The following is a 25,024-nucleotide window of genomic DNA, read 5'->3' on the forward strand; positions in this document are numbered from 1 at the left end:
TCGAAGCAACGCCCCCCTCCTTGCAGCAGTAGCACCTGCAGTAAGGAGCATAGGAAAGAACAAAATGTGCGTCTTATATTTAAATTTTTTCAAACTGTTAGTACGGTGACCACAGTTATTTGGCTGACCAATAACCATCATCCAAAATTCCATGACCGTCACAGCCCTAGTGGCAATTGACATCATACTTTTTGACATCATACAATTGACATCGTATATAAAACTGAACTGATTAGATTGGAAGAGTTTTGTTGACTGCAATTCGCTCCCTACCCCTTCCTATAACCCTTCAATGTTGGCAGATCTGTGGAAGCAATATGGTGGAAGCTTCACAACTAAATCGATTATACCTATCCAGAGCCTTCACATCTGCAAACACCGAAGGGTTAGCACGAAGGGGGTAGGGAGTGTATTGGAACCGGCTGTGCGTTGGTGCTGTGTCAGGTGAGTTTTAGTGACTGTGTCTCTGTGTGTTTGCTGTGTCAAGGTGACTCCCAGCGGGTGGAGATGCCCAGGAGAGAGATGGAGGTGGTGAAGGGTCAGATGGTGGTCCTGCAGGCCTGGTACAGCCCCACATCTGATATCGGCAGGAACAGTGTCATCTGGAACTTCATGGCCAACGACTCCAAGCAGGTATGTAAGCCATCTCCTCTTCTTCAGACATGCATGGTTTCCACTAGAGGTCGACCGATTAATCAGCATGGCCGATTTTCAAGTTTTCATAACAATCGGTAATCTGCCTTTTTGGATGCCGATTACATTGCAATCCACGAGGAAACTGTGTGGCAGGCTGATCACCTTTTACACGAGTGCAGCGTCAAAAGGACCTTGTGGCTGCAAGAAGCCAAGGTAAGTTGCTAGCTAGCATTAAACGTATAAAAAAACAATCAATCTTCACAACTACACATGGTTGATGATATTACTAGGTTAACTAGCTTGTCCTGCGTTGCATATAATCAATGTGTTGCCTGTTAATTTATCATCAAATCACAGCCTACTTCAACTTCGCCAAATGGATGGTGATTTAATAAAAGCGCATTTGCGAAAAAAGCTGAATCGTTGCACAAATGTACCTAACCATAAACATCAATGCCTTTCTTAAAATCAATACACAGAAGTATATACCTGCATATTTAGTTAATAAGAAATTCATGTTAGCAGGCAATATTAACTAGGGAAATTGTGTCACTTCTCTTGCGTTCAGTGCAAGCAGAGTCAGGGTATATGCAACAGTTTGGGCCGCCTGGCTCGTTGCGAACTGTGTGAAGACCGTAATTAATATGCCAGAATTTTACATAATTATGACAATATTGAAGGTTGTGCAATGTAACAGCAATATTTAGACTTATGGTTGCCATCCGTTCGATAAAATACGGAACGGTTCCGAATTTCACTGAAAGAAGAAAGTTTTGTTTTCGAAATGATAGTTTCCGGATTTGACCATATTAATGACCAAAGGCTCGTATTTCTGTGTTTATTATAATTAAGTCTGATTTGATATTTAATAGAGCAGTCTGACTGAGCGGTGGTAGGTAGCAGCATGCTCGTAAGCATTCATTCAAACAGCACTTTCCTGCGTTTGCCAGCAGCTCTTAGCAATGCTTGAAGCACAACACTGTTTATGACTTCAAGCCTATCAACTCCCGAGATTAGGCCGGCAATACTAAAGTGCCTATAAGAACATCCAATAGTCAAAGATATATGAAAAACAAATGGTATAGAGAGAAATAGTTGACGCGTCATAATTCCTATCATAACTACAACCTAAAACGTCTTAACTGGGAATATTGAAGAACTGGGAATATTGAACCACCAGCTTTCATATGTTCTCATGTTCTGAGCAAGGAACTTAAACGTTAGCTTTTTTACATGGCACATATTGCACTTTTACTTTCTTCTCCTACACTGTGTTTTGCATTATTTAAACCAAATTGAACATGTTTCCTTATTTATTTGAGACAAAATAGAATTTATTTATGTATTATATTAAGTTAAAATAAAATTGTTCATTCAGTATTGTTGTAATTGTCATTGTTACAAATATATATATATATATATATATATATATATATATATATATATATATACATACATACATACATACATACATACATACATACATACATACATACATACATACATACATACATACATACATACATACAGTTGAAGTCGGAAGTTTACATACACTTAGGTTGGAGTCATTAAATCTCGTTTTTCAACCACTCCACAAATTTCTTGTTAGCAAACTATAGTTTTGGCAAGTCGGTTAGGACATCTACTTTGTGCATGACACAAATACTTTTCCCAACAATTGTTTACAGACAGATTATTTCACATATATATCACTGTATCACAATTCCAGTGGGTCAGAAGTTTACATACACTAAGTTGACTGTGCCTTTAAACAGCTTGGGAAATTCCAGAAAATGTCATGGCTTTAGAAGCTTCTGATAGGCTAATTGACATAATTTGAGTCAATTGGATGTGTATCTGTGGATGTATTTCAAGGCCTACCTTCAAACTCAGTGCCTCTTTGCTTGACATCATGGGAAAATCAAAAGAAATCAGCCAAGACCTCAGAAAACAAATTGTAGACCTCCAAATCTGGTTCATCCTTGGGTGCAATTTCCACACGCCTGAAAGTACCATGTTCATCTGTACAAACAATAGTATGCAAGTATAAACACCATGGGACCACGCAGCCGTCATACTCCTCAGGAAGGAAACGTGTTCTGTCTCCTAGAGATGAACGTACTTTGGTGCGAAAAGTGCAAATCAATCCCTGAACAGCAGCAAAGGACCTTGTGAAGAAGCTGGAGGAAACAGGTACAAAAGTATATATATCCACAGTAAAACGAGTCCTATATCGACATAACCTGACAGGCCGCTCAGCAAGGAAGAAGCCACTGCTCCAAAACCTCCATAAGAAAGCCAGACTACGGTTTGCAACTGCACATGGTGACAAAGATTTAACCTTTTGGAGAAATGTCCTCTTGTCTGATGAAACAAAAATAGAACTGTTTGACCATAATGACCATCGTTATGTTTGGGGAAAAAGATGGAGGCTTGCAAGCCGAAAGAACACCATCCCAACCGTGAAGCACGGCAGCACGGCAGCATCATGTTGTGGGGGTGCTTTGCTGCAGGAGGGACTGGTGCACTTCACAAAATAGATGGCATCACAAGGAAGGAAAATTATGTGGATATATTGAAGCAACATCTCAAGATTTCATTCAGGAAGTTAAAGCTTGGTCTCAGATGGGTCTTGCAAATGGACAATGACCCCAAGCACACTTCCAAAGTTGTGGCAAAATGGCTTAAGGACAACAAAGTCAAGGTATTGGAGTGGCCATCACAAAGCCGTGACCTCAATCCTATAGAAAATCTGTGGGCAGAACTGAAAAAGCGTGTGCGAGCAAGGAGGCCTGCAAACCTGACTCGGTTACATCAGCTCTGTCAGGAGGAATGGGCCAAAATTCACCCAATTTATTTTGGGAAACTGGTGGAAGGCGATCTGAAACGTTTGACCCAAGTTAAACAATTTAAAGGCAATGCTACAAAATACTACTGGGAATGTGATGAAAGAAATAAAAGCTTAAATAAATAATTTTCTCTACTATTATTCTGACATTTCACATTCTTAAAATAAAGTGGTGATCCTACCTAACCTAAAACAGGGAATTTTTACTGGGATTAAATGTCAGGAATTGTGAAAAACTGAGTTTAAATGTATTTGGCTAAGGTGTATGTAAACTACCGACTTCAACTGTATATACATCGGTATCGGCATTGAAAAATCATAATCGGTCGACCTCTAGTTTCCACAGAAACCACTGTTGCTGGATGTTTTCTCATGAACTTTCCCCTGAAGTGTTATGTCTCCCTAGTTGGTGATTAGTTGGTGTGCGGTCTGAAGGAACAGACTTGTGTTGAAGAAGCTTTTGATAAACTGTTGAAGAAGCCGTTTGATTATTTCAGGGCTGGGAGCGGCTCTGCTCAGGTTTCAGACAGTTTTACTTTGTTCTCCGAAGTACCGGACCAACCTCCCATTCTCAGTAATCCAATCTCCTTCTAGTAATCCCAGATCTGGCCACATCTCACAGGCATTTCAGCCATGCGGCAGGTAGCCTAGTGGTTAGAGGGGCGAGCCAGCAACCCGAGGGATGCCAGTTCGAATCCCGTGTCCAACTGGAAAAACCTGGTGGGAAGTGAGCTGGCAACTAGAGGGTTGCTGGTATCAAATCCTGGATGCCATTGCCTGCCATTGTGCCCTGAGCAAAGCATTAAACCCCCTACAACAACAGGTGCCCAGTGTGGCAGCCCCCTGCACTTCTCAAAAACCGGTATGTCTGTCTTTTGGAGGACAATAAAGTAATCTTAATTTTAATGGCATGTACAGTGTCTAGAAATTCTACACCCCCTTTAACTTTTTTTCACATTTTGCTTCCTTAAAATGAAATCTAAAAAGGGATTCAATTAGATTTCTTTCCTATACAACCAGACAACCTCCACATTTTCAAAGTGAAAGAAAGTTATAGTACATTTTCCAAATTACGAAAAAAAAGAACTGAAGTATAATAATTGGATAGGTCTCCACCCCCCTAAATTAATACTTGGTGGAAGCTCCTTTGGCATCCATTACAGCTGTGAATAATTTTCATTAAGATTCTACTAACTTTGTAACCATATGTCACTAACGGTGTGGTTGTGTTTCATGTATCTCCTGTCTGTTTAGAAAACCTCTGGATGTGTGTGTGCGTGGCTTCTTCAGTGACTACGATAATCTCAGTAGTTTCACTGGCCATGGCCTGTGAGCTTATCTCTAACAGTCTAAAAATTCTAACTCCCATCTGCACATACATATCAGGATTATCTGAAGGACATTGACTTTTGTTATACGGTAAAATTGTGTGGCTATAGATGGCACCAAAAAAATCGTATTTCAGCTCAATATATCAGTATTGTATATTTAGAGAACTGGTATTTCTGTAGTTACTTGCATTGGTTTTCATTACAACAAATCCGCTCGTGCAGTGTTGCAAAAATGCTAGTCTCTCTCCTCGACAAGCAACACAAATGCTGGCTTGAAAAAGGCTAACAATATGTAAAGTTTATATACAGTATGCTGTCGCATATAGAGGGCTTCTATGGAATGGAGTGCTCATCCGGGTAAAATCCTATCATTGCTGACAGTACATGTGGTTCCTGAACTGCGAAAAGGAACACAATCTACCGTAGCGTTCCCTATTGTGAAGTATTTCCCTTGTCTGTCTGTATGTGCAGGTCATCTCCTACAGTAACGGTGAGCCAGGGATAGGTAGTCCTGAGTTCAGGAAGCGTGTTGGGTTCAGCCTGTCCATGCCCTCGGCCAATCTCTCCATCTACATCAACAACACCCAGGAGTCAGACTCGGGACGATACTTCTGCAATGTCATCATCCCTGGAGCCGCCGGACTCTCTGGAGAAATGCGCCTTAATGTCAAAGGTACCATCCGGACCGGACGCCTTGTTTCTGGCACTTTCCAAAAATACTTGACTGTTTTTTGGGACAACACTCAGAGATGGAATCACAAAAGTGTAAACTGTACTGCAATTTGTAAATATGCACTGGGCTGTCTCTATAATATTTTCCTTCAGCTTCAACAGATGGAGAGTGTGTGTTGGCACATTTCCATTACCTTGTGCAGTGTGGCCAGTATTCTTGGAAATACAGTACCCTGTTCAATTGAAATGGATTAATACAATACTTCAGGAGGTCAATTGGGGGTCAATTGTAGTAGACCAAATCCTTTAATTTGTTTCTCTCATAGCTCTTCTGTTGTTTCTAACTATCTGTTCTCTCTCACTCAGTCCCTCCCTCGCCTCCAGTGTGCTTGATGACTGGGTCATCTGTGCTGAACGGCAACGTGACACTGAGCTGTAAGTCCAGCTCGGGCAAACCCATCCCTCAGTACAAGTGGACCAAGAATGCCCCCATGTCAGAGGTCTTCTTTTCCCCCATGCAGAGTGAGTACTCCTTTATATCTGTACCAATAATGTTAGCCAATCACATTACCTCTCTTACTCAGTTAAGTTTAATCATAATATGAGTAGTCCCCATCAGAATGGATTGAATCCTTATTGAATATACACAGAGTAAAAAACATTAAACACCTTCCTAATATTGAGTTGCACCCCTATTTGCCACCAGAACAGCCTCAATTCGTCGGAGCATGGACTCTACAAGGTGTCTAAAGCGTTCCACAGGGATGCTGGCCCATGTTGACTCCAATGCTTCCCACAGTTGTGTCAAGTTGACTGGATGTCCTTTGGGTGGTGGACCATTTTTGATAGACACAGGAAACGGTTGAGCATGAAAAATCCAGCAGCGTTGCAGTTCTTGACACACTCAAACCGGTGCGTCTGGCACCTACTACCATAACTTGTTCAAAGGCACTTCAATCTTTTGTCTTACCCATTCAGCCTCTGAATGGTACACATACACAATTCATGTTTCAATCGTCTCAATTGTCTCAGGTGACAACAATAAGGGATCATAGCTTTCACCTGGTCAGTATATGTCATGGAAAGAGTTCCTAATGTTTTGTACACTCAGTGTATGTACTGTACTGTATGATATAAGGATTACAAAGGATAGCTCACCTCCATCCATCGCCGATGTATAGCACTCAACCACTACTAACCAGCACTGAAAACACCTGCCACTACTGTGAATTGGTGCAATATCATTTTAGTCAATGCAAGCTGTCATTGTCCTCTTCACAGCAGCTTTATATGGGTTATTGTAGTAAGGAGTCCTGCCTGTCACTAAGATTGTCAAAATGAGAGCTAAAATAGATACATTGATAGATTCTAAGTAATACCTAGCTTTTAAATAGCCATTGACATAAGATGGAGATGATTCCAAATGAAAAACAAATATATAGTTCAGAGAGCCTATAATTATGATCTTTTTTTCCCACTAATTGGTCTTTTGACCAATCAGATCCGCTCCTTTGCCAATAGAAATATAATTGGGCTGACTGTGTAAACACAGCCATAGTATCTCCCATGTTTTTACTGGTAGATCTGTTAAGAAAACCCATTCAGGGTGCATTCTCCCATATGGTGTTATCTCTCCTAACCTTCTCCTCTGGAATGTATTGCCAGGGGTTCGCTTGTTAACTCTGAGTCGGGCTAAATGTTGAGGACAAATGTCATTTAAATCCAGTCATTTATAAAGTTCTCAATGAATATGTACAGTTTTCATATATAAATAGGACATATGGAATGTCATTTACACAAACACAAGGCAGGTAAAGGTAGAGCACATCCTCCGATAATTCTTATTTAGATATCATTCAATAATTATTTACTTAAAAAAAAAAGGCATAGGTTAAGGCCTGAGATTACAGACTAGTACTAAAACACTTGAAGTAGGCATTCTAGAGTTAAGTCAACAAGTTACTATATCATTGTGTTTACTTGATAGCTACCTACACAAATAGCTAGCTAGAGCAAAGTGTTAAGATTTAAAAAATAATTTAATTGGCGACGGGATTGCAGATCCTAATTTCGCTCTCTTTTTTTCACTCTGGTGACTGAGTTTTTTCTTTGAAATGCCACAACATGCATCACTTAATCCTCTTTAAAGAATGGGAAACGTTCACGACGTACACACTGCATGCTCATGTCAGACTTGCCGAGAGCGAGAGAAAAATATTAAATCAAGGTTTATTTTTCTTACTTTACTGCACATATGCCTTTTATATTGTATTATTTTGTGAAGATACAGTGGAAACAATTATTGTGAAAGCACCAGCTGTTTCTGAGCAACAATGAGGCTTATACTGATTGACCAAGTATTGGAATAGCTCCTCCTCTGATCTCTGATCCCCTTGCTTCTTCTATAGATTACCCAACAAATAATACACTTTATCTGTTTCACTGCCTTATTGACTCAATGTCCAGGACTGTGGGTTTAAATGCACCACCAAACACACACCGACAAACCTGCAAAATATCTAGAACACTCTGATCCTCTGTGTTTTTCTCTTTGACCTGGCACATGCTCTCTGTGACATTGAGCCTCCACCCCTGTGTTCTACTGGCATTCTAAAGGACACAACTGTCGACTGAGCGTAAGGGCTTGGTATTATCAAACTCAAGTGATCATTTTGATTGTTTTGGTCCAGCAGTAGCAGTAGGCAAATTATTTTCTGCTACTGAAAAATGTGGCAAGTTTCAGTTGTTTATGGTAGTAACTTTGTCAGTGGTGGCACATTGCTTAGCCTAAATTGCCCGTATGGAACAAGAGATGTGATTTACAACACCACGTGACCTGATCCTACCTACTGTAGAAACATTGAAGTTGTTATTATAAAATGAGTCTTTGTTTTTATTTTATTATATTAAAAACCAAGCTTATGTAAATGATTCTCTTTTGTAATGCTATACCAACCTAACTGAAAATGTAATCTTGCTTATTTGACATGTCCATACATGGCTCGCACATGATGCAACACAATTTAGCCTAATGTAGCCTATGTAAGGTATTTTCTACATATGAAAGTGCTGTGTAAGATAATTCCATATTGAAGCCAATTACCTACTTATAATGTAGACTACATACATTTGTTACATATTTAGCAAAAAACTACATACATTTTTGTTATTGCTATTATGGCCTATTAGGTCACTGTTGGTTTTGTGGAAAAAAAATAACTATACTCCACAAATCACAATAGACTAAGACGAACATTCATGCCCTCCCACTGAATTGGAGTGCATAACAACGTCAAAGACCGTGCGTGACTTGAAGCCACCACATATTAGCTATTGATTGGTCAAGCCCTTGCCACACCTACAACTTCTTCATTCATCAAAAGCCAGACCTTTTACGACACCTCCAGGTATTTCATCCTGCCGTGAAAATGGCAACAATATTTTCTGACACACCCCATGAGCTATTTTAGTTTGTCAATACAGCGAGCTTCCCTCAAATAATCAGCATGTCTCTCTCGCTTCATTCTAAGATGCTGTGTTTCTATTGTTCCTGGTCTCTACTTCTCTCCTGCCTCTGTCTCATCACTCTTTTCCTGCAAACTTTTGCAGCTATCAACACCTTAAACTCCCTTCTAAGGGCTAGGGGTTGATGTCTCTCTTCCCTAATCACTCTCTGCACCAGCCCTTCTTCTCTCAGTCACTATCTCTGCCACTTTTCTATCCTGCATGACCACAGAATGGAGAGCCTGCCCCTCGCCCTTGTTTGTTCTAGGGTTCATGGGTAAGGGTTTCACACATACATCCTCAACCCATCACAACCCCCCTAGGACTCAGAAGCCTGTAGAGCCCCACAGCCTATATAATGTTAGATCTCGCCGGCTTGTAGTCCTAAAAAATGGAAATTAGTTACCTCTGGTTTGTTCAGCCATTCCTATAGGGGAATTAATGAGGAAGGAATGGGGTTTTGGGATAAATTCCAAAAATAAGGTCTGGGGTTAACACAGACTTAGGAGATCTTATACCTTTTGTTCTATGATATATCAGTCAGTTGTCACAAGCCGGCTCATAGCCTGTGACAAAAATGAGGGGACACGAACAGGTATAGGCCAATTTAAAAGTGTTCTTTATTATTAAACAAACTATTAACTTAAACTAAGAAAAAGGAATGAGGTGTGGATGTATCATAATGTAAGGTGTATGTAAAGTGCATGGGTGCATGAATATGTGTGTGTGAACATGACTGAGTGAAAACTATGCAAAACTAAAAAGGAACAAACAAATCATGAGCATACCTGGAGGAGCAGAGAGAGAGAGAGAGAGAAAAGTGATTAGTGACAGCTTTATACCCTGAGCCCAGGTGGCTCCAATCACTAACGACCCTCCTCTGCCTGCAGGAGGAACCACCCCCTGCACGGCAGAGGAGGAGCCGTGACACAGTTAACATGACCTTTATTAATTATGAAGCCTTTATGTGCATTAAGTGCTTGTTTTGATTAAATAAGTGCTTCAACATTCACAATAGTGGCATTAGCTGACAGCTGACAATGTTTATCTCATAGAACAAACTGTATAAAATATCCTGAGCCTGTGTTTACCACAGACCTTATTTTTTGACGTTTATCCAAAAACCCAGCAAAAAACCCATTCATCCCTCCATAGGCATTGGCCAATGAGCCATGGCGGAGTTTGTGCCTACAAAAAGATGCTATTGCTCTCTATAATCTTGCTGGTGTCACCCCAACCCCCACGTCCCCAGGTAAACTCCCCTGACCCACCACTGGACAGACACAGATATAAAGTTGAACCTTTAGAAGAATTTTATATGTTATTCATCCAAAGGTATGTCTTTATTAATCCTCACCAATGACTTTGCCTTGAATACATCTGCACATCTGCATTGCCCTTTATAAACTCAGTCGATCTGAGATTACATGTCTTTGACAAGGCTGGTTAGACTTGCGTGATATAAAATGTTTCCTTTAGTATGGATCAACTGATACGAGCCCTTGGCCCTTAGACATCTGGCCTGAAGATGGAACTACTTCATAACATAGCAACCACTATACTGTAGGTTAACCTCTTCATAACATGCTCAAATAACATAATATAAAAGTACGAAAGTCCACAGTAATCAATATGCTAATATAAAATAAATGGTAAATGACTGTAAAGGTAACAATGAAGTCAAGTAGTGAATGTAAAGGCTACATATCAAGGCCCTAGAGAAAGAGAAAGCCTGGCCTTAAGCACAATGGCTGTCATTGGTCCATTGCATCAAATGACACATTCAATACTATGATTGCAAGGTCCACTCTGCTGCGTTTGCTGAGGTCATTGAGCTTTAATTTAATCCAGAATAAGTGTTTTGTTTTTGTCTTGTACGTAGACTAAGATTGTGTCTTAACATTCTGAATATGTATGAAACATGAAGGTGCACAAATACTGTGAGTTTGTTTGTGTGTTCTTGCGTTCTTAGATCTTTCCAGTAGAAATGTTTGTGATAGTCACTTGCTACTGTAGTTAGTACTGTAGTTAGTTATTTCATGGTTTGATTTCAGTGTATTTTGATCAGTACAATACTTTCTTGGTATATAGAGATTGGTGATGTCTTTGGATCTTGATTGCAGTGCAATTTAGAAAATCTGCTAATTTTAAGAATAGGCGGATCTGTCGTTAATCTGTAGCAATTCTGTCTGACTCCTCTGGGTTACTAATGTCAGGTGCCTATTATACACACCTATAGGCACGTCCATCCGCAAATGATATCTTCTCCAAGAGGTTTTGTTTATTCTGAAATGTAAAGTATGAGTTAGCAGTAGCACCGTTGCTTTGCAGAGTGTGTGTGCTTTGCGTGCCTAATGATTTGCCCCCACCCTCCCAGAGAGAACAGCAGATGGTGCATGCTGAGGTTATCAAACAAGAATCCCAGCCAGCAGTTCATTCCTAGACTTTGGAACAGGGACAAACAGCTGTTTGTCACAATGAAAATTTAGGACAGAGGACATCATTCGCCATAGTTTATTTATAGGATTTTCGAGTCTGGTTATTAGTAAAGGTACCGACTTCATATTGTGAACTTTAGCTTCTCTGCTTGAGTTGAGCTGGTTGAGTCACTGGGTTGTTTTGATTCTCCATTTATGATATGCCTCAGAATATATGATGAAGCTATATCTATTTGTTTTCCCCCTTGATCCTTTATATTGGTATATATGGGTAGAGGCCCCAGCCACCCAAGTCATAGACGGTTCTATCTGCCACTGCACAGCAAGCGGTACCGTTGCACCAAGTCTGGAACCAACAGGACCTTGAACAGCTTCTACCTCCAAGCCATAAGACCGCTAAATAGTTAGCCTATTTTGACTCATCACATATTCTGCTGCTACTGCTTATTATCTATCCTATTGCCTAGTCACTTTACCCCTACCCATATGTACATATCTATCTCAATTACCTCATACCCCTGCACATTGACTCAGTACTGGTACCCCGTGTATAAAGTTAGCGTTACTCGTTGTGTATTTATTCCTTGTGTTATCTTTATATTATTAATCAATTTTTCTCTCTGCATTGTTGGAAAGTAAGCATTTCACTGTTAGTCTACACCTGTTGTTTATGACGCATGTGACAAATAAAATGCTATTTAATTTGAAAACACATCTGATGAAAATATTCTCTTGTGACGTTTCCAATCGGATTTTGAGGGGATTTGCTTGATAAGAGCTGCCCCACATGTTTATTATTCTCTAGTGCCCCCAGTGCTACATACTTACAATAGAGCATCCCCACGCCAGCTATGACAAGTGGACCACAGCAACTAGGATTATGTCAACTGATGAAGTCCAGCTGTGAAAAGCCACAGGTTCTGATTCATCATTGTTGAGACTCCTTGTCTGGTGTTTAACCATTTGCTAGTGAGGTCTCTCCATACAACCTCATTATTTATGCCCGGGACAGAAAGGAGTGATATCATCAAAGAGGATCTGTACTTGTATAAAGAAAACCAACAGCCCATCCCACTGGGCACACACTGGTTGAATCAACATTGTTTCCACGTGGAATAGACATTGAATTGACATCTGTGCCCAGTCGGATTTGACTCCCTAGGACCAGGATACCCCTCAATACTTATAGCTTCAGAACCAAGAGAGTATTGTACTTAGTAGAGTGTGTAGTCTAATTATGTTTGTATACATACTGTAGCTACCCTTGTGTTACCTAGTGTAACTGTCAACATTACTGTAGATGGAGATTGTGTATAACGTTCTGTGCACTGTACAGTACATGAATATGTTCTTGATGTAGAGGCAAGAGTGTGTAACACTGTCTTTCTCTTTCAGATGAGAGGCAAGGCACCCTCAGGCTGAGTAACCTCACTAAGAGCATGTCAGGGAAATATGTGTGCCGAGCTAGCAACACTGCCGGCTCTGACACTTGCTCTATCAACCTGGAGGTCTTCACCTGTATGTATAGGAAGCAAACACACATAATCTCATACTAGTATATACAGACTGCTCTTGTTTCCTGTTCTAATCCTCTCTGTGGTGTCCTCTTCCACAGCCTCTAATGCTGGAGCGATTGTTGCTGCTACTCTGGGGTCCATCGTGGCACTGGTAGCCATCATACTCTTCCTCATCTTCATACTGAGGAGGAGAGACCACGAAGAGGAGGAGCTAGCCAATGATATCAAGTGAGATTTTGTCAGTGGAAAACAGGTACAGTTGTTAAACGTCACAGGATGTACAACTACTAGTACTCCACCATGGACAGTGTTCTAATTCAGTTTCTGCAGGTTGGTGATTAGAGGATGTGTGTAGCATGTGATATGATCTTGGTTTGTGTTTTCTCATTGGCTGTCTATCCATTACAGGGAGGATGCCCAGGCACCCAAGCGTGTTTCCTGGGCAAAGAGCGGCACAGGCTCAGACATTCTCTCCAAAAATGGCACGCTGTCCTCCATAGCCACGAGCCCGCATCTACGAGACCCCCAGCAGCCCAACAACTTCCGCTACCCTTACCCCACTGCTCCGGCCTCTGACACAGGCTCTGTGCTCAACGCCTACCGCCTTCGGCCTGGAGAGCCCAACCCCCTGCAGGGCCTCCCAGGGTACATCAGTGGCACACCTCCACCCAGGCACACCAGACCCCTCTGTGTTGCAAACAACATTGATGCCACCTCTCCACACAGGAACAGTCGACCCCCCAGTTCGAACCACATCAGTGGGACTCTACCCCCTGGCCTTACCCGGCCCCTCAGCACTAGTATCATTGTTGACACCCCTCCCCATGGGTTCAGTCAACCCCCCAGTCCTAACCATGTTGGTGTCACCTCTCCACATGGGCACAGCAGACCCACTAGTTCTAACAACATTGGTACCCCCTCCCCATATGGGAACAGTCAACCCCCAAGTTCTAACAATATCGGTGCCCCCTCTCCACATGTGCACAGCAGACCACCAAGCTCGAACCACATTGGCGGTAGCGCTCCACACAGGCACAGTCGACCTCCCAGTTCCAAGCACAGTCGACCCCCCAGTTCCAACCACAGCCGACCTCCCAGCATCAGTAGCATTCCTCACTATGGACACAGCAGAACCTCCAGTTCCAATGATGCCCCACCCGGCCACATGGTCACAGACCCCGACAAGACTGAGAGGGCCCAGCCCCAGGTGCCACGCCCTCTCACCTCGCCAATCAGTTCCACCACCCTGGCCCGTATAGGTGCTGTGCCCGTCATGGTGCCCGCTCAGAGCCAGGCTGGATCACTGGTATAGCCCACTGGAGTGTCTCACGTTTTACTTTTGAACACAAACTGAAGCAAATGAATAAAGACTTCCTCAAAGGAAGACTGTATAGAGAAGGATTTGCTACAAATTAAAATCACTTTTTTTATTGCAGTTGTTCAAAGTAGAATGAAGAACTCATGCTAAAGAAGACAAATGAGAAAATATGACACTTGTGGAATCTACACTATTCAAGTCTGCACAAGTTAAGACTTGTTTTATTATTTTTGTTGTTTTCAAATGCCATGATCAGATTATTTAAGGTTAAAACAACAACATTTAACATTTAAGGTTAAAAAATATTTGTGAACAAGTTGTTTGTGAATCCATATATTTGACAGTTTTGACTTAGTCGTGGCCAAAAGTTTTGAGAATGACACAAATATTAATTTCCAAAGTTTGCTGCGTCAGTGTCTTTAGATATTTTTGTCAGATGTTACTATGGAATACTGCAGTATAATTACAAGCATTTCATAAGTGTCAAAGGCTTTTATTGACAATTACAGGAAGTTGATGCAAAGAGTCAATATGTGCAGTGTTGACCATTCTTTTTCAGGACCTCTGCAATCCGCCCTGGCATGCTGTCAATTAACTTCTGGGCCACATCCTGACTGATGGCAGCCTATTCTGCAATAATCAATGTTTGGAGTTTGTTATAATTTGTGGATTTTTATTTGTCCACCCGCCTCTTGAGGATTGACCACAAGTTCTCAATGGGATTAAGGTCTGAGGAGTTTCCTGGCCATGGACCCAAAATATCGATGTTTTGTTCCCCGAGCCACTTAGTTATCACATTTGCCTTATGGCAAGGTGCTCCATCATGCTGGAAAAGGCATTGTTCGTCACCAAACTGTTCCTGGATGGTTGGGAGAAGTTGCTCTCGGAGGATGTGTTGGTACTATTCTTTATTCATGGCTGTGTTCTTAGGCATAATTGTGAGTGAGCCCACTCCCTTGGCTGAGAAGCAACCCCACACATGAAGGGTCTCAGGATGCTTTACTGTTGGCATGACACAGGACTGACGGTAGCGCTCACCTGGTCTTCTCCGGACAAGCTTTTTTTCCAGATGCCCCAAACAATCGGAAAGGGGATTCATCAGAGAAAATGACTTTACCCCAGTTCTCAGCAGTCCAATCCCTGTACCTTTTGCAGAATATCAGTCTGTCCCTGATGTTGTTCCTGGAGAGAAGTGGCTTCTTTGCTGCCCTTCTTGACACCAGGCTATCCTCCAAAATTCTTCGCCTCACTGTGCGTGCAGATTAGAGGTCGACCGATTTATGATTTTTCAACGCCGATACCGATTATTGGACGACCAAAAAAAGCCACTACCGATTAATCAGCCGATTTTTACTTTTTTAATTTGTAATAATGACAATTACAACAATACTGAATGAACACTTATTTTAACTTAATATAATACATCAAAATCAATTTAGCCTCAAATAAATACTGAAACATGTTCAATTTGGTTTAAATAATGCAAAAACAAAGTGTTGGGGAAGAAAGTAAAAGTGCAATATGTGCTATGTAAGAAAGCTAACGTTTCAGTTCCTTGCTCAGAACATATGAAAGCTGGTGGTTCCTTTTAACATGAGTCTTCAATATTCCCAGTTAAGAAGTTTTAGGTTGTTGTTATTATAGGAATTATAGGACTATTTCCCTCTATATCATTTGTATTTCATTAACCTTTGACTATTGGATGTTCTTATAGGCACTTTAGTATTGCAAGTGTAACAGTATTGCTTCCGTCCCTCTCCTTGCTCCTCCCTGGGCTCGAACCAGCAACACAACGACAACAGCCACCATCGAAGCAGCGTTACCCATGCAGAGCAATGCCTAGTTAAATAAAGGTATAAAAAAATAATTAGATATTTTTTAAATCGGCGCCCAAAAATACCAATTTCCGATTGTTATGAAAACTTGAAATCGGCCATTCCGATTAATCGGTCGACCTCTAGTGCAGATGCACTCACACCTGCCTGCTGCCATTCCTGAGCAAGCTCTGTACTGGTGGTGCCCCGATCCCACAGCTGAATCAACTGTAAGAGACGCTTGCTGGACTTTCTTGGGCGCCCTGAAGCCTTCTTCACAACAATTGAACCGCTCTCCTTGAAGTTCTTGATGATCTGATAAATGGTTGATTTAGGTGCAGTCTTACTGGCAGCAATACCCTTGCCTGTGAAGCCCTTTTTGTGCTTCCTTGCAGGTAACCATGATTGACAGAGGAAGAACAATGATTCCAAGCACCACCCTCCAGTCTGTTATTCGAACTCAATCCGCATGACAGAGTGATCTCCAGCCTTGTCCTCATCAACACTCACACCTGCGTTAACGAGAGAATCACTGACATGTCAGGTGGTCCTTTTGTGGCAGGGCTGAAATGCAGTGGAAATGTTTTGGGGGGATTCAGGGACTTTGCAATTAATTGCAATTCATCTGATCACTTTTCATAACATTCTGGAGTATATGCAAATTGGCATCATACAAACTCAGGCAGCAGAATTTGTGAAAATTAATATTTGTGTCACTGAACTTTTGGCCATGACTTTATATACGCCAGTTACAACAATTGACGAGGGTTTGCCTGGAGAGAATGTGTGCTCATCAACTCACACCATCATGTTGACACTAAGCACATTACTGCTCTTAGAAATGTAAAGCATTCTTCTCAGGCCAACTGTTCATGTGGAGTTGTGATCACCCCAGTAGAACAGGCCATTTTATAGAATTTCAATACTGGAAATGTTTAAAGACAAAGTGTCGACCCATACTTGTATCTAATAAGAATGACTTACAGAATATTTGTGGTTTTATGACATTTATGTACACAGAGAATATCACTAATCTCAATTAGGTAGCTGGAACGTATAATTTGTCAATGACTGAGATCTGGGTTTTAAATACTCTTCCCTTAACGGCTAAAGGTCTAGTGCAGTCAATCGTGAGTTCCTGTGTTTTGAGGTTGGAATACCGCGAAATTATAATGGCCATTTAGTTTGAGAAATTGGTCATTGTTTTCAATAAAAAATTTGCAACATCATTGTTATCCAGAAATTATTTGATACAGCTGCATTGTACCTTTAAAACATGGTTCTTATAATGCAGTACCAAATATTTTATAAAACCTCAGTCATCCAACCCACCTAGATGATGCATTTAATTGTGTTTTATGATTAAACTAAACATAACCAAACGTTGCCGCCATAACTGAATGTGCAGGAGAGGCTGTGATGTCATCGAAATAATCATCTGATATAGATAACCAAAAACCTTCACCCCAATACTGACCACAAAATACGACATATCTAATATGGTTCCACTTCCATATCCCTCAATGAGCAGCTGTTATTCCACAAACAGGAAAGGACCTAATTATAGTTTTCCCCCTATAAAAGTGGGGTTCAAGACACTTGAGGGATACAGTCAAACAACAAGAAGCCTGCCACCACACCATCCCTTCAAGACAGGAGAAAGTCCAGTTTTGGCCAGCCCATGGCATATTTATCCAGACTCTGACAGTAAACTTCTGGCAATTATCATCCGCATCACTTCATTTGTTCCTGAAAGAGAAAATATAAAAGGGTAAATCAGTAATTTGTCAATGCAACAGTGGCTAGTGATCACAAGTTTATAAAGATGTGTGCCATTAAAATACTGAACCATTACATTATAAAAGCACAATTTCACAAGGACAGCTTTGTCATAGTAAGAGCGGTGTATACACACCCTCAAGTATCTGGTGTACTCTGATGTCCCGGACAAACTGCTGAACAGCGTAGTCTTTGAGGTAACCGTATCCACCATGCATCTGGAGTGCCTGGTTACAGATCTGTTGAGAGAGAGCAGAGATACCGATGTGTGTGAGAGATGTGCAGCTACAGCTGATAACTAGACTTCTACATCATTACCAGTGCGTAAAAGGAGACCACTTATTGTAAAACATTGAGTCTCCAACATGCACTGGTCCTTTTTAATGGTTCGGCATCGTTTAGCAAAGAAACACTGGCCTACAATACGCTCTGGGTCCCCAAAAAAAGTGTCATTGATTGTGCTGCAGTGGAATTCCACTGCACCTCTACCTTGCGTTGAATGACTGATCCCTGCATGTCAAAACGCAAGTCTGCTGCAGTTGAAACAAATACACTTCCAGGCTAATAGCTAGCTAATGGAAGTTTTACAGTAAATACTCAAATAACACAGTATCCCTAAGAACCATTTTAAAAGAGGAACAACGAATTGACTCACGTTGAAGCACTCGTCAGTGACAAAGAGTTTGGCCATGGAGCAGAGGGACACAGCGTCAGACCTGCCCTCCTGCAGTGCCAGGGCAGCCTCACGCACCAACAGACGCGACGCCACTAGCTTGGTGGCCATCTCTGCCAACTTAAACTGCAGGAACTACAAAAGAAACCCAGAGGGAAACAGTCAGACACAGTATCACTAAAGGTCTTTCCCAATTCAAAGCTGATGGAATGTTTACCTGGTTGCTTGAGAGGGTCTCTCCAAACTGCTTGCGTACTAACAGGTGATCTCTCGCCAGCTGTACACATGCATGGGCCGCCCCAAGAGAACAAGATGCTGCAGGCAGATAATGCACAGTAAGTTAATGTAGCAGACACCTGAGCCTTGGTTGTGTTTTCAAAACGTGAGAAGTAAATGGGTTAAGCAAAAAAACACACATATATACACTGCTCAAAAAAATAAAGGGAACACTAAAATAACATCCTAGATCTGAATGAATGAAATATTCTTATTAAATACTTTTTTCTTTTCAACATTTCAACATAGTTGAATGTGCTGACAACAAAATCACACAAAAATGATCAATGGAAATCAAATTTATCAACCCATGGAGGTCTGGATTTGGAGTCACACTCAAAATTAAAGTGGAAAAAAACACTACAGGCTGATCCAACTTTGATGTAATGTCCTTAAAACAAGTCAAAATGAGGCTCAGTAGTGTGTGTGGCCTCCACGTGCCTGTATGACCTCCCTACAATGCCTGGGCATGCTTCTGATGAGGTGGCGGATGGTCTCCTGAGGGATCTCCTCCCAGACCTGGACTAAAGCATCCGCCAACTCCTGGACAGTCTGTGGTGCAACGTGGCGTTGGTGGATGGAGCGAGACATGATGTCCCAGATGTGCTCAATTGGATTCAGGTCTGGGGAACGGGCAGGCCAGTCCATAGCATCAATGCCATCCTCTTGCAGGAACTGCTGACACACTCCAGCCACATGAGGTCTAGCATTGTCTTGCATTAGGAGGAACCCAGGGCCAACCGCACCAGCATATGGTCTCACAAGTGGTATGAGGATCTCATCTCGGTACCTAATGGCAGTCAGGCTACCTCTGGCGAGCACATGGAGGGCTGTGCGGCCCCACAAAGAAATGCCACCCCACACCATGACTGACCCACCGCCAAACCGGTCATGCTGGAGGATGTTGCAGGCAGCAGAACGTTCTCCACGGCGTCTCCAGACTCTGTCACGTCTGTCACATGTGCTCATGTGCTCAGTGTGAACCTGCTTTCATCTGTGAAGAGCACAGGGCGCCAGTGGCGAATTTGCCAATCTTGGTGTTCTCTGGCAAATGCCAAACGTCCTGCACAGTGTTGGGCTGTAAGCACAACCCCCACCTGTGGACGTCGGGCCCTCATACCACCCTCATGGAGTCTGTTTCTGACCGTTTGAGCAGACACATGCACATTTGTGTCCTGCTGGAGGTCATTTTGCAGGGCGCTGGCAGTGCACCTCCTTGCACAAAGGCGGAGGTAGCGGTCCTGCTGCTGGGTTGTTGCCCTCCTACGGCATCCTCCACGTCTCCTGATGTACTGGCCTGTCTCCTGGTAGCGCCTCCATGCTCTGGACACTACGCTGACAGACACAGCAAACCTTTTTGCCACAGCTCGCATTTATGTGCCATCCTGGATGAACTGCACTACCTGAGCCACTTGTGTGGGTTGTAGACTCCGTCTCATGCTACCACTAGAGTGAGAGCACCGCCAGCATTCAAAAGTGACCAAAACATCAGCCAGGAAGCATAGGAACTGAGAAGTGGTCTGTGGTCACCACCTGCAGAATCACTCCTTTTTTGGGGGTGGCTTGCTAATTGCCTATAATTTCCACCTTTTGTCTATTCCATTTGCACAACAGCATGTGAAATGTATTGTCAATCAGTGTTGCTTCCTAAGTGGACAGTTTGATTTCACAGAAGTGTGATTGACTTGGAGTTACATTGTGTTGTTTAAGTGTTCCCTTAATTTTTTTGAGCAGTATATATATATATATACACACACATATATATATACACACACATATATATATACACACACATATATATATATACACACACATATATACATATATATACATATAAAATGCAAATTAATTACTTAAAAATCATACAATGTGATTTTCTGGATTTTTGTTTTAGATTCCGTCTCTCACAGTTGAAGAGTACCTATGATAGAAATTACAGACCTCTACATGCTTTCTAAGTATGAAAACCTGCAAAATCGGCAGTGTATCAAATACTTGTTCTCCCCACTGTATATACACACACACATACATACATACATACATACATATGGCCATCAAATAACAAACCATTAAATAACCAACCAAAAAGGTAAAACTTTTGCCACCTCACCAATATTGATCCTGCCTCCATTCAGGCCTCTCATAGCGATGTTAAAGCCCTGTCCCTCCTGACCCAGCCGACTGGTCACTGGGACATGGCAGTCCTCTAAGATCACTGCTCTGGTTGGCTGAGAGTTCCATCCCACCTGTAGAGAGAGAACAGAGGCCTCCGTTGGAGAATCACTGCATCCCTCAGGGCTTCAACACAACTATGACTCAACTATGCCCCCTTGTGGGCATGGCTTCACTTAGACTTGTGGAAATGAACTATATACCATGTAAGTTTGTAGGCTCCTGCTTCACAGTTTATTAGACATAAGGATTGTATTAAAAATGACCAATTTAAGACTATCAACATCAATCAAATGCCAGCTACCTTCTTCTCCTTCTTGCCAAAGCTGAGTCCTGGAGTGTCTTTCTCCACCACCACACAGGAGATCCCCTTGGGACCTTTCCCTCCCGTCCGACACATTACTATGTACACGTCTGTGTCTCCTCCTCCACTGATGAAGGCCTGCAGCAGGACAAACACAGTGAGAGCGATACCTTCACTTTATATTACAATTTATTCTTTCATATCAGCTACAGTAAGGAGATGAATAAAAACAGTACCTTGGACCCATTGAGGACATAATGGTCACCTTCCAACTTTGCAGTAGTGAGTAACGAAGCAGCATCACTGCCACTGCCTGAAACATGAATGGGAAATGAGATTCAAAAAGACAAAGGATAGCCACACTATACAGGTTCATGGTGTCAATGCATGACGCCATCACATAATAGAAAGATTAGGACAAAATACCAACCTGGCTCAGTCAGACAATAAGAGGCAAACTTGTCCATCGTACAAAGCTCAGGGCAGTACTTCTCCCTCTGTTCAGTGTTGCCGAAGGTGTCAATCATCCAGTTACACATGCTGCACAGAAATGAGCATCTATTAATGAGCACCTGATACTTACTCCTGCTTTCAATTAATATCTAGTCAATTGTCTATATGTGATGTTTGGTGCATCTCGAGCAGACACTTGAGAGGTTGTGGTGATTGCTGGCCTTTGCCACGCCTTACTTGTGAATGCTGAGGTAGGCTGTGGTGCTAACGCAGCCTGTCGATAAGGCCTCAAAGATGAGTGAGGTGTCCAGACGAGACAGGCCAGATCCCCCCACCTCCGGCTGTACATAGATTCCCCCAAACCCCAGCTGGGCAGCCTTACGCAAGGTCTCCACCGGGAAGATTTCCTGAACAATGAAAGTTGCTTTTTACGTTCATACAAATGCCCTCTCACAAAAAAAGGGGTTTAGTGATTGCTGACGGGGCTGGTGGGAGGAGCAAATGGCTGGAATGGCATTCATGGATAGGAGTCAAACAGGTAGTTTCCATGTTTGATACTGTTCCATTTATTCCATTGACATGTATGGGTTGAAAGGGAATAGCTAAACAAGCTGCACTGCACAGAAATACCTTTTCATCCCACTCAGCCATGTGTGGAGACATTTCATTTGCTGCGAAGTCAAAGGCCATCTTCTGAAACTCTTTCTGTTCATCACTAAGGCCATGAGCAGCTGCAAGGAGGGAGTTACGAATTGAGTCATGCAGGTGTAACAGTTGTTAAAGTACAGTGTTAATTTCACCAGGTTCATATATTAATATTTTGATTTGTTATTATGCATGCTTGCATCCTGGGAGTAGGGGAGTGTGTACTTACGTTTTGCCCTGCGTGCTCAAATCATTTTGATGCACTATGAGAGGTAGGCACGCTTTTTCTGTCGTCTTCAGAAAAGTTTGATTATTTTAAGCACAAAGTCATACACAGTGTTTTGCTCATGAATAATGTTGTATATTTAGAGGTTACTCATAAGTGGATGGTATTGTTAAGATGCACGTGTAACTGTAGTTTTTAGAATGATATTAACATTCTGAATTCAACATGTGGTTAATAGCTAGCTACGGTATTAGCTGGCTATTTATTGTATGTGTGAACGATGGCTAGCTCCTCAAATGATCCCAGTCCCTTGTATTGTGCATATGTTGTAAAAAGAGGCTACGATTCGCATAACATATGTGCTTTACAAATGTTTTATTTTCTTTTGGATGCAGGATGCAAATAGTGAATTCTGCTTAATTAAAACAACCTGATCTCCAAAGTCCACGTCTAGTGTCAATCAACCACACACAACGCAGGGTTATAGCGGTGCAGTACAGGGCACATACTGCATAAAACCTAGCAGTGTTAAGAATAGAGTCACGCAGGGCACATACCGCATAAAGCCTAGCGGTGTTAGACAATAGTAGTAGTGTAGAGTACGGCATAATTACCAGAATCATTTTAAACACTTATATGAAGATAAATAGTTGAAACAACCATTGAACATGACACACACATCACACGTGCCTTTACATCACATCTGTCAAGTCAACGTAGATCAGGACAGAAGCCCACCCCAAGGCAGGGCCGTAGAACACACACCCCTGCCTCAGAAGCATTTCGCTACGCTCGCATTAACATCTGCTAACCATGTGTATGACCAATACAATTTGATTTGAGAGGTGGAAAGGAGACATGGCTGACCAATAGGAATCAAGTGGCTATCCTCAAGTAAGCCTGTCTGAACACCCCAATGCATTCTTAAAATGGTTGAGGTTGTTACATAGCTAGTTGGGTAGTACAGTATAACGTTACCAACAGAGGTCAATATGACTAAGTAGTACATAAGTAGCAATGCATTTCTGGAAAATGCACACTTAGCAATGAAAAACAAGACACTTTATGCAGTAATTTACCTACTAGTCAGCTAACTAGTTTAGCGAGCAATTCTGCTCATAACCAACTAACTCATGTTAACGCGTCAGATGACTAGCAGTGCAAGTCCGCATTACTCTACCAACGATTTGAAACCCAAAATGCTCATGGAACTTACGGTCAACGCATGACGCTATTCCTCGTCTCTTTTCGCTGTTCGATATTAAACGACATCTTCTGCCAATGCTTAAACTCAGTCTGGCAACTCTAGAGAACGTTCCAACGGCCGCCATGTTGGGCACTGGTTATATCACGCTGGTGCTGAAGGGAAATGTAGTTCTTAGATTGTGCAGGTCCAGGTTAGTTTTCTTCGATCCTTTTTCAGGAAAAGGCACCTTTTTCTCATAGTTTCATTAACCACCGAAATATATCCTAAGGTCAATTGCTTGCTTAAACCATAGACATTAAGGAGGCCTAAACAGAGAAATCAAACCTAAGTGAACTGTTTCTACACCACGTGCCTTTGACACACGTCACTACCGCGGGAGTTATTCATTATTCAGCATCCTTCTTTTTGCAGTGTTCAGAGTTTAATGACGTTCGCATCTTTATAACATACAAGTAAGTAACAATGTAATCCTTTGCATAATTATCTGATTTAATGAAACACGTTCTTTATTTGCTTTAAATCAAATGTCACCTACTGTCACGTACACAGAATGGTTAGGCATCATTGGAATTGGACTTTAAGGTTCAATTTCTTCCAAGCCAACCACTATTTCGTCATCTCTCAGACATGACAGGTAAAATCGTGGAACCACAAGAACACTACAACCCAGTATTAAAAGCATTCACATTTCTGTACAATACATGACATGCAATTGCATGGTTTTTCAACGTCCCTGAAACTGTTTCACAATCACTTTACTACCACTATGATTTGACTTTCAAATGGCTATTAATAAGTGAATGTATTTTATGTACTGTAAACCAGTCAACGATGAAGAGACAAAAAAATTGTGCCCGCAGTGAGGATTCCCTATTGGAGATTGGTCAGGCAGTCCGGGGGAAGAGGAAAGCCTCAGGGAAGACTTGAAAACAGGACTTCAAAGGAAGAAAAATCACCTGAATGACAATTGGAACGCTCCAACAGGAATCTGTTCCCAAAACTTCATAAATAACAAGGTTGTCAACAAACAAGCATACAAAGTTGTATAGCGGCAGAATAAGATACCGGGTAGGGAGTGGGCTATTTCATTAAGTTTTTCACTCAGCATGTTTATTCTGAAAAATGTCTGTGCTCACTCTGGTAGGCTATGGACAAACATTAAGAATAAGCTACGTGGTGAGTTGATGTCTATTCAGCAGCTAGTTAGCAAG

The 25,024-nt window shown here is 41.8% G+C and overlaps 2 protein-coding genes across 4 annotated transcripts in view; one reads left to right on the top strand and one right to left on the bottom strand.

Moving 5' to 3' along the window:
• The window catches only part of LOC129831947 (endothelial cell-selective adhesion molecule-like), an 85,370-nt gene extending 68,063 nt beyond the window's left edge, over nucleotides 1-17,307 (top strand). For all 3 annotated transcript variants that reach the window (XM_055895590.1, XM_055895592.1, XM_055895593.1), the window contains exons 2-7: nucleotides 488-633; nucleotides 5,287-5,488; nucleotides 5,854-6,009; nucleotides 12,825-12,947; nucleotides 13,045-13,174; nucleotides 13,355-17,307. In XM_055895590.1, the coding sequence (XP_055751565.1) occupies nucleotides 488-633; nucleotides 5,287-5,488; nucleotides 5,854-6,009; nucleotides 12,825-12,947; nucleotides 13,045-13,174; nucleotides 13,355-14,258 (1,661 nt within the window). In that variant the 3' untranslated portion in view covers nucleotides 14,259-17,307. The remainder of the gene's footprint in view (nucleotides 1-487; nucleotides 634-5,286; nucleotides 5,489-5,853; nucleotides 6,010-12,824; nucleotides 12,948-13,044; nucleotides 13,175-13,354) is intronic.
• LOC129831948 (isobutyryl-CoA dehydrogenase, mitochondrial-like) lies at nucleotides 14,359-24,133 on the bottom strand. Its single transcript, XM_055895594.1, has 11 exons — nucleotides 23,823-24,133; nucleotides 22,366-22,466; nucleotides 21,973-22,142; nucleotides 21,713-21,822; nucleotides 21,519-21,595; nucleotides 21,283-21,420; nucleotides 20,917-21,052; nucleotides 18,748-18,845; nucleotides 18,513-18,665; nucleotides 17,994-18,096; nucleotides 14,359-17,827 (listed from the first exon to the last, which is right to left on the bottom strand). Exons 1-11 carry the CDS (start codon nucleotides 23,935-23,937, stop codon nucleotides 17,769-17,771), a joined length of 1,260 nt encoding a protein of 419 aa, XP_055751569.1. The 5' UTR covers nucleotides 23,938-24,133; the 3' UTR covers nucleotides 14,359-17,768.
• Between the last annotated feature and the right edge of the window lie 891 nt (nucleotides 24,134-25,024).

The sequence above is a fragment of the Salvelinus fontinalis genome, chromosome 33 (assembly GCF_029448725.1).
Source record: "Salvelinus fontinalis isolate EN_2023a chromosome 33, ASM2944872v1, whole genome shotgun sequence".
Classification (NCBI taxonomy): Eukaryota; Metazoa; Chordata; class Actinopteri; order Salmoniformes; family Salmonidae; genus Salvelinus; species Salvelinus fontinalis.

Bases quoted from the DNA above. Each gene is read 5' to 3' on its own strand.
- LOC129831948 (XM_055895594.1), bottom strand. From the start codon at position 23,937: ATGGCGGCCGTTGGAACGTTCTCTAGAGTTGCCAGACTGAGTTTAAGC. The intron at 22,467-23,822 runs GTAAGTTCCATG...CCCTCCTTGCAG, and splicing joins AATAGCGTCATGCGTTGACC to CTGCTCATGGCCTTAGTGAT. The intron at 22,143-22,365 runs GTATTTCTGTGC...TTCATTGTTCAG, and splicing joins TGGCTGAGTGGGATGAAAAG to GAAATCTTCCCGGTGGAGAC.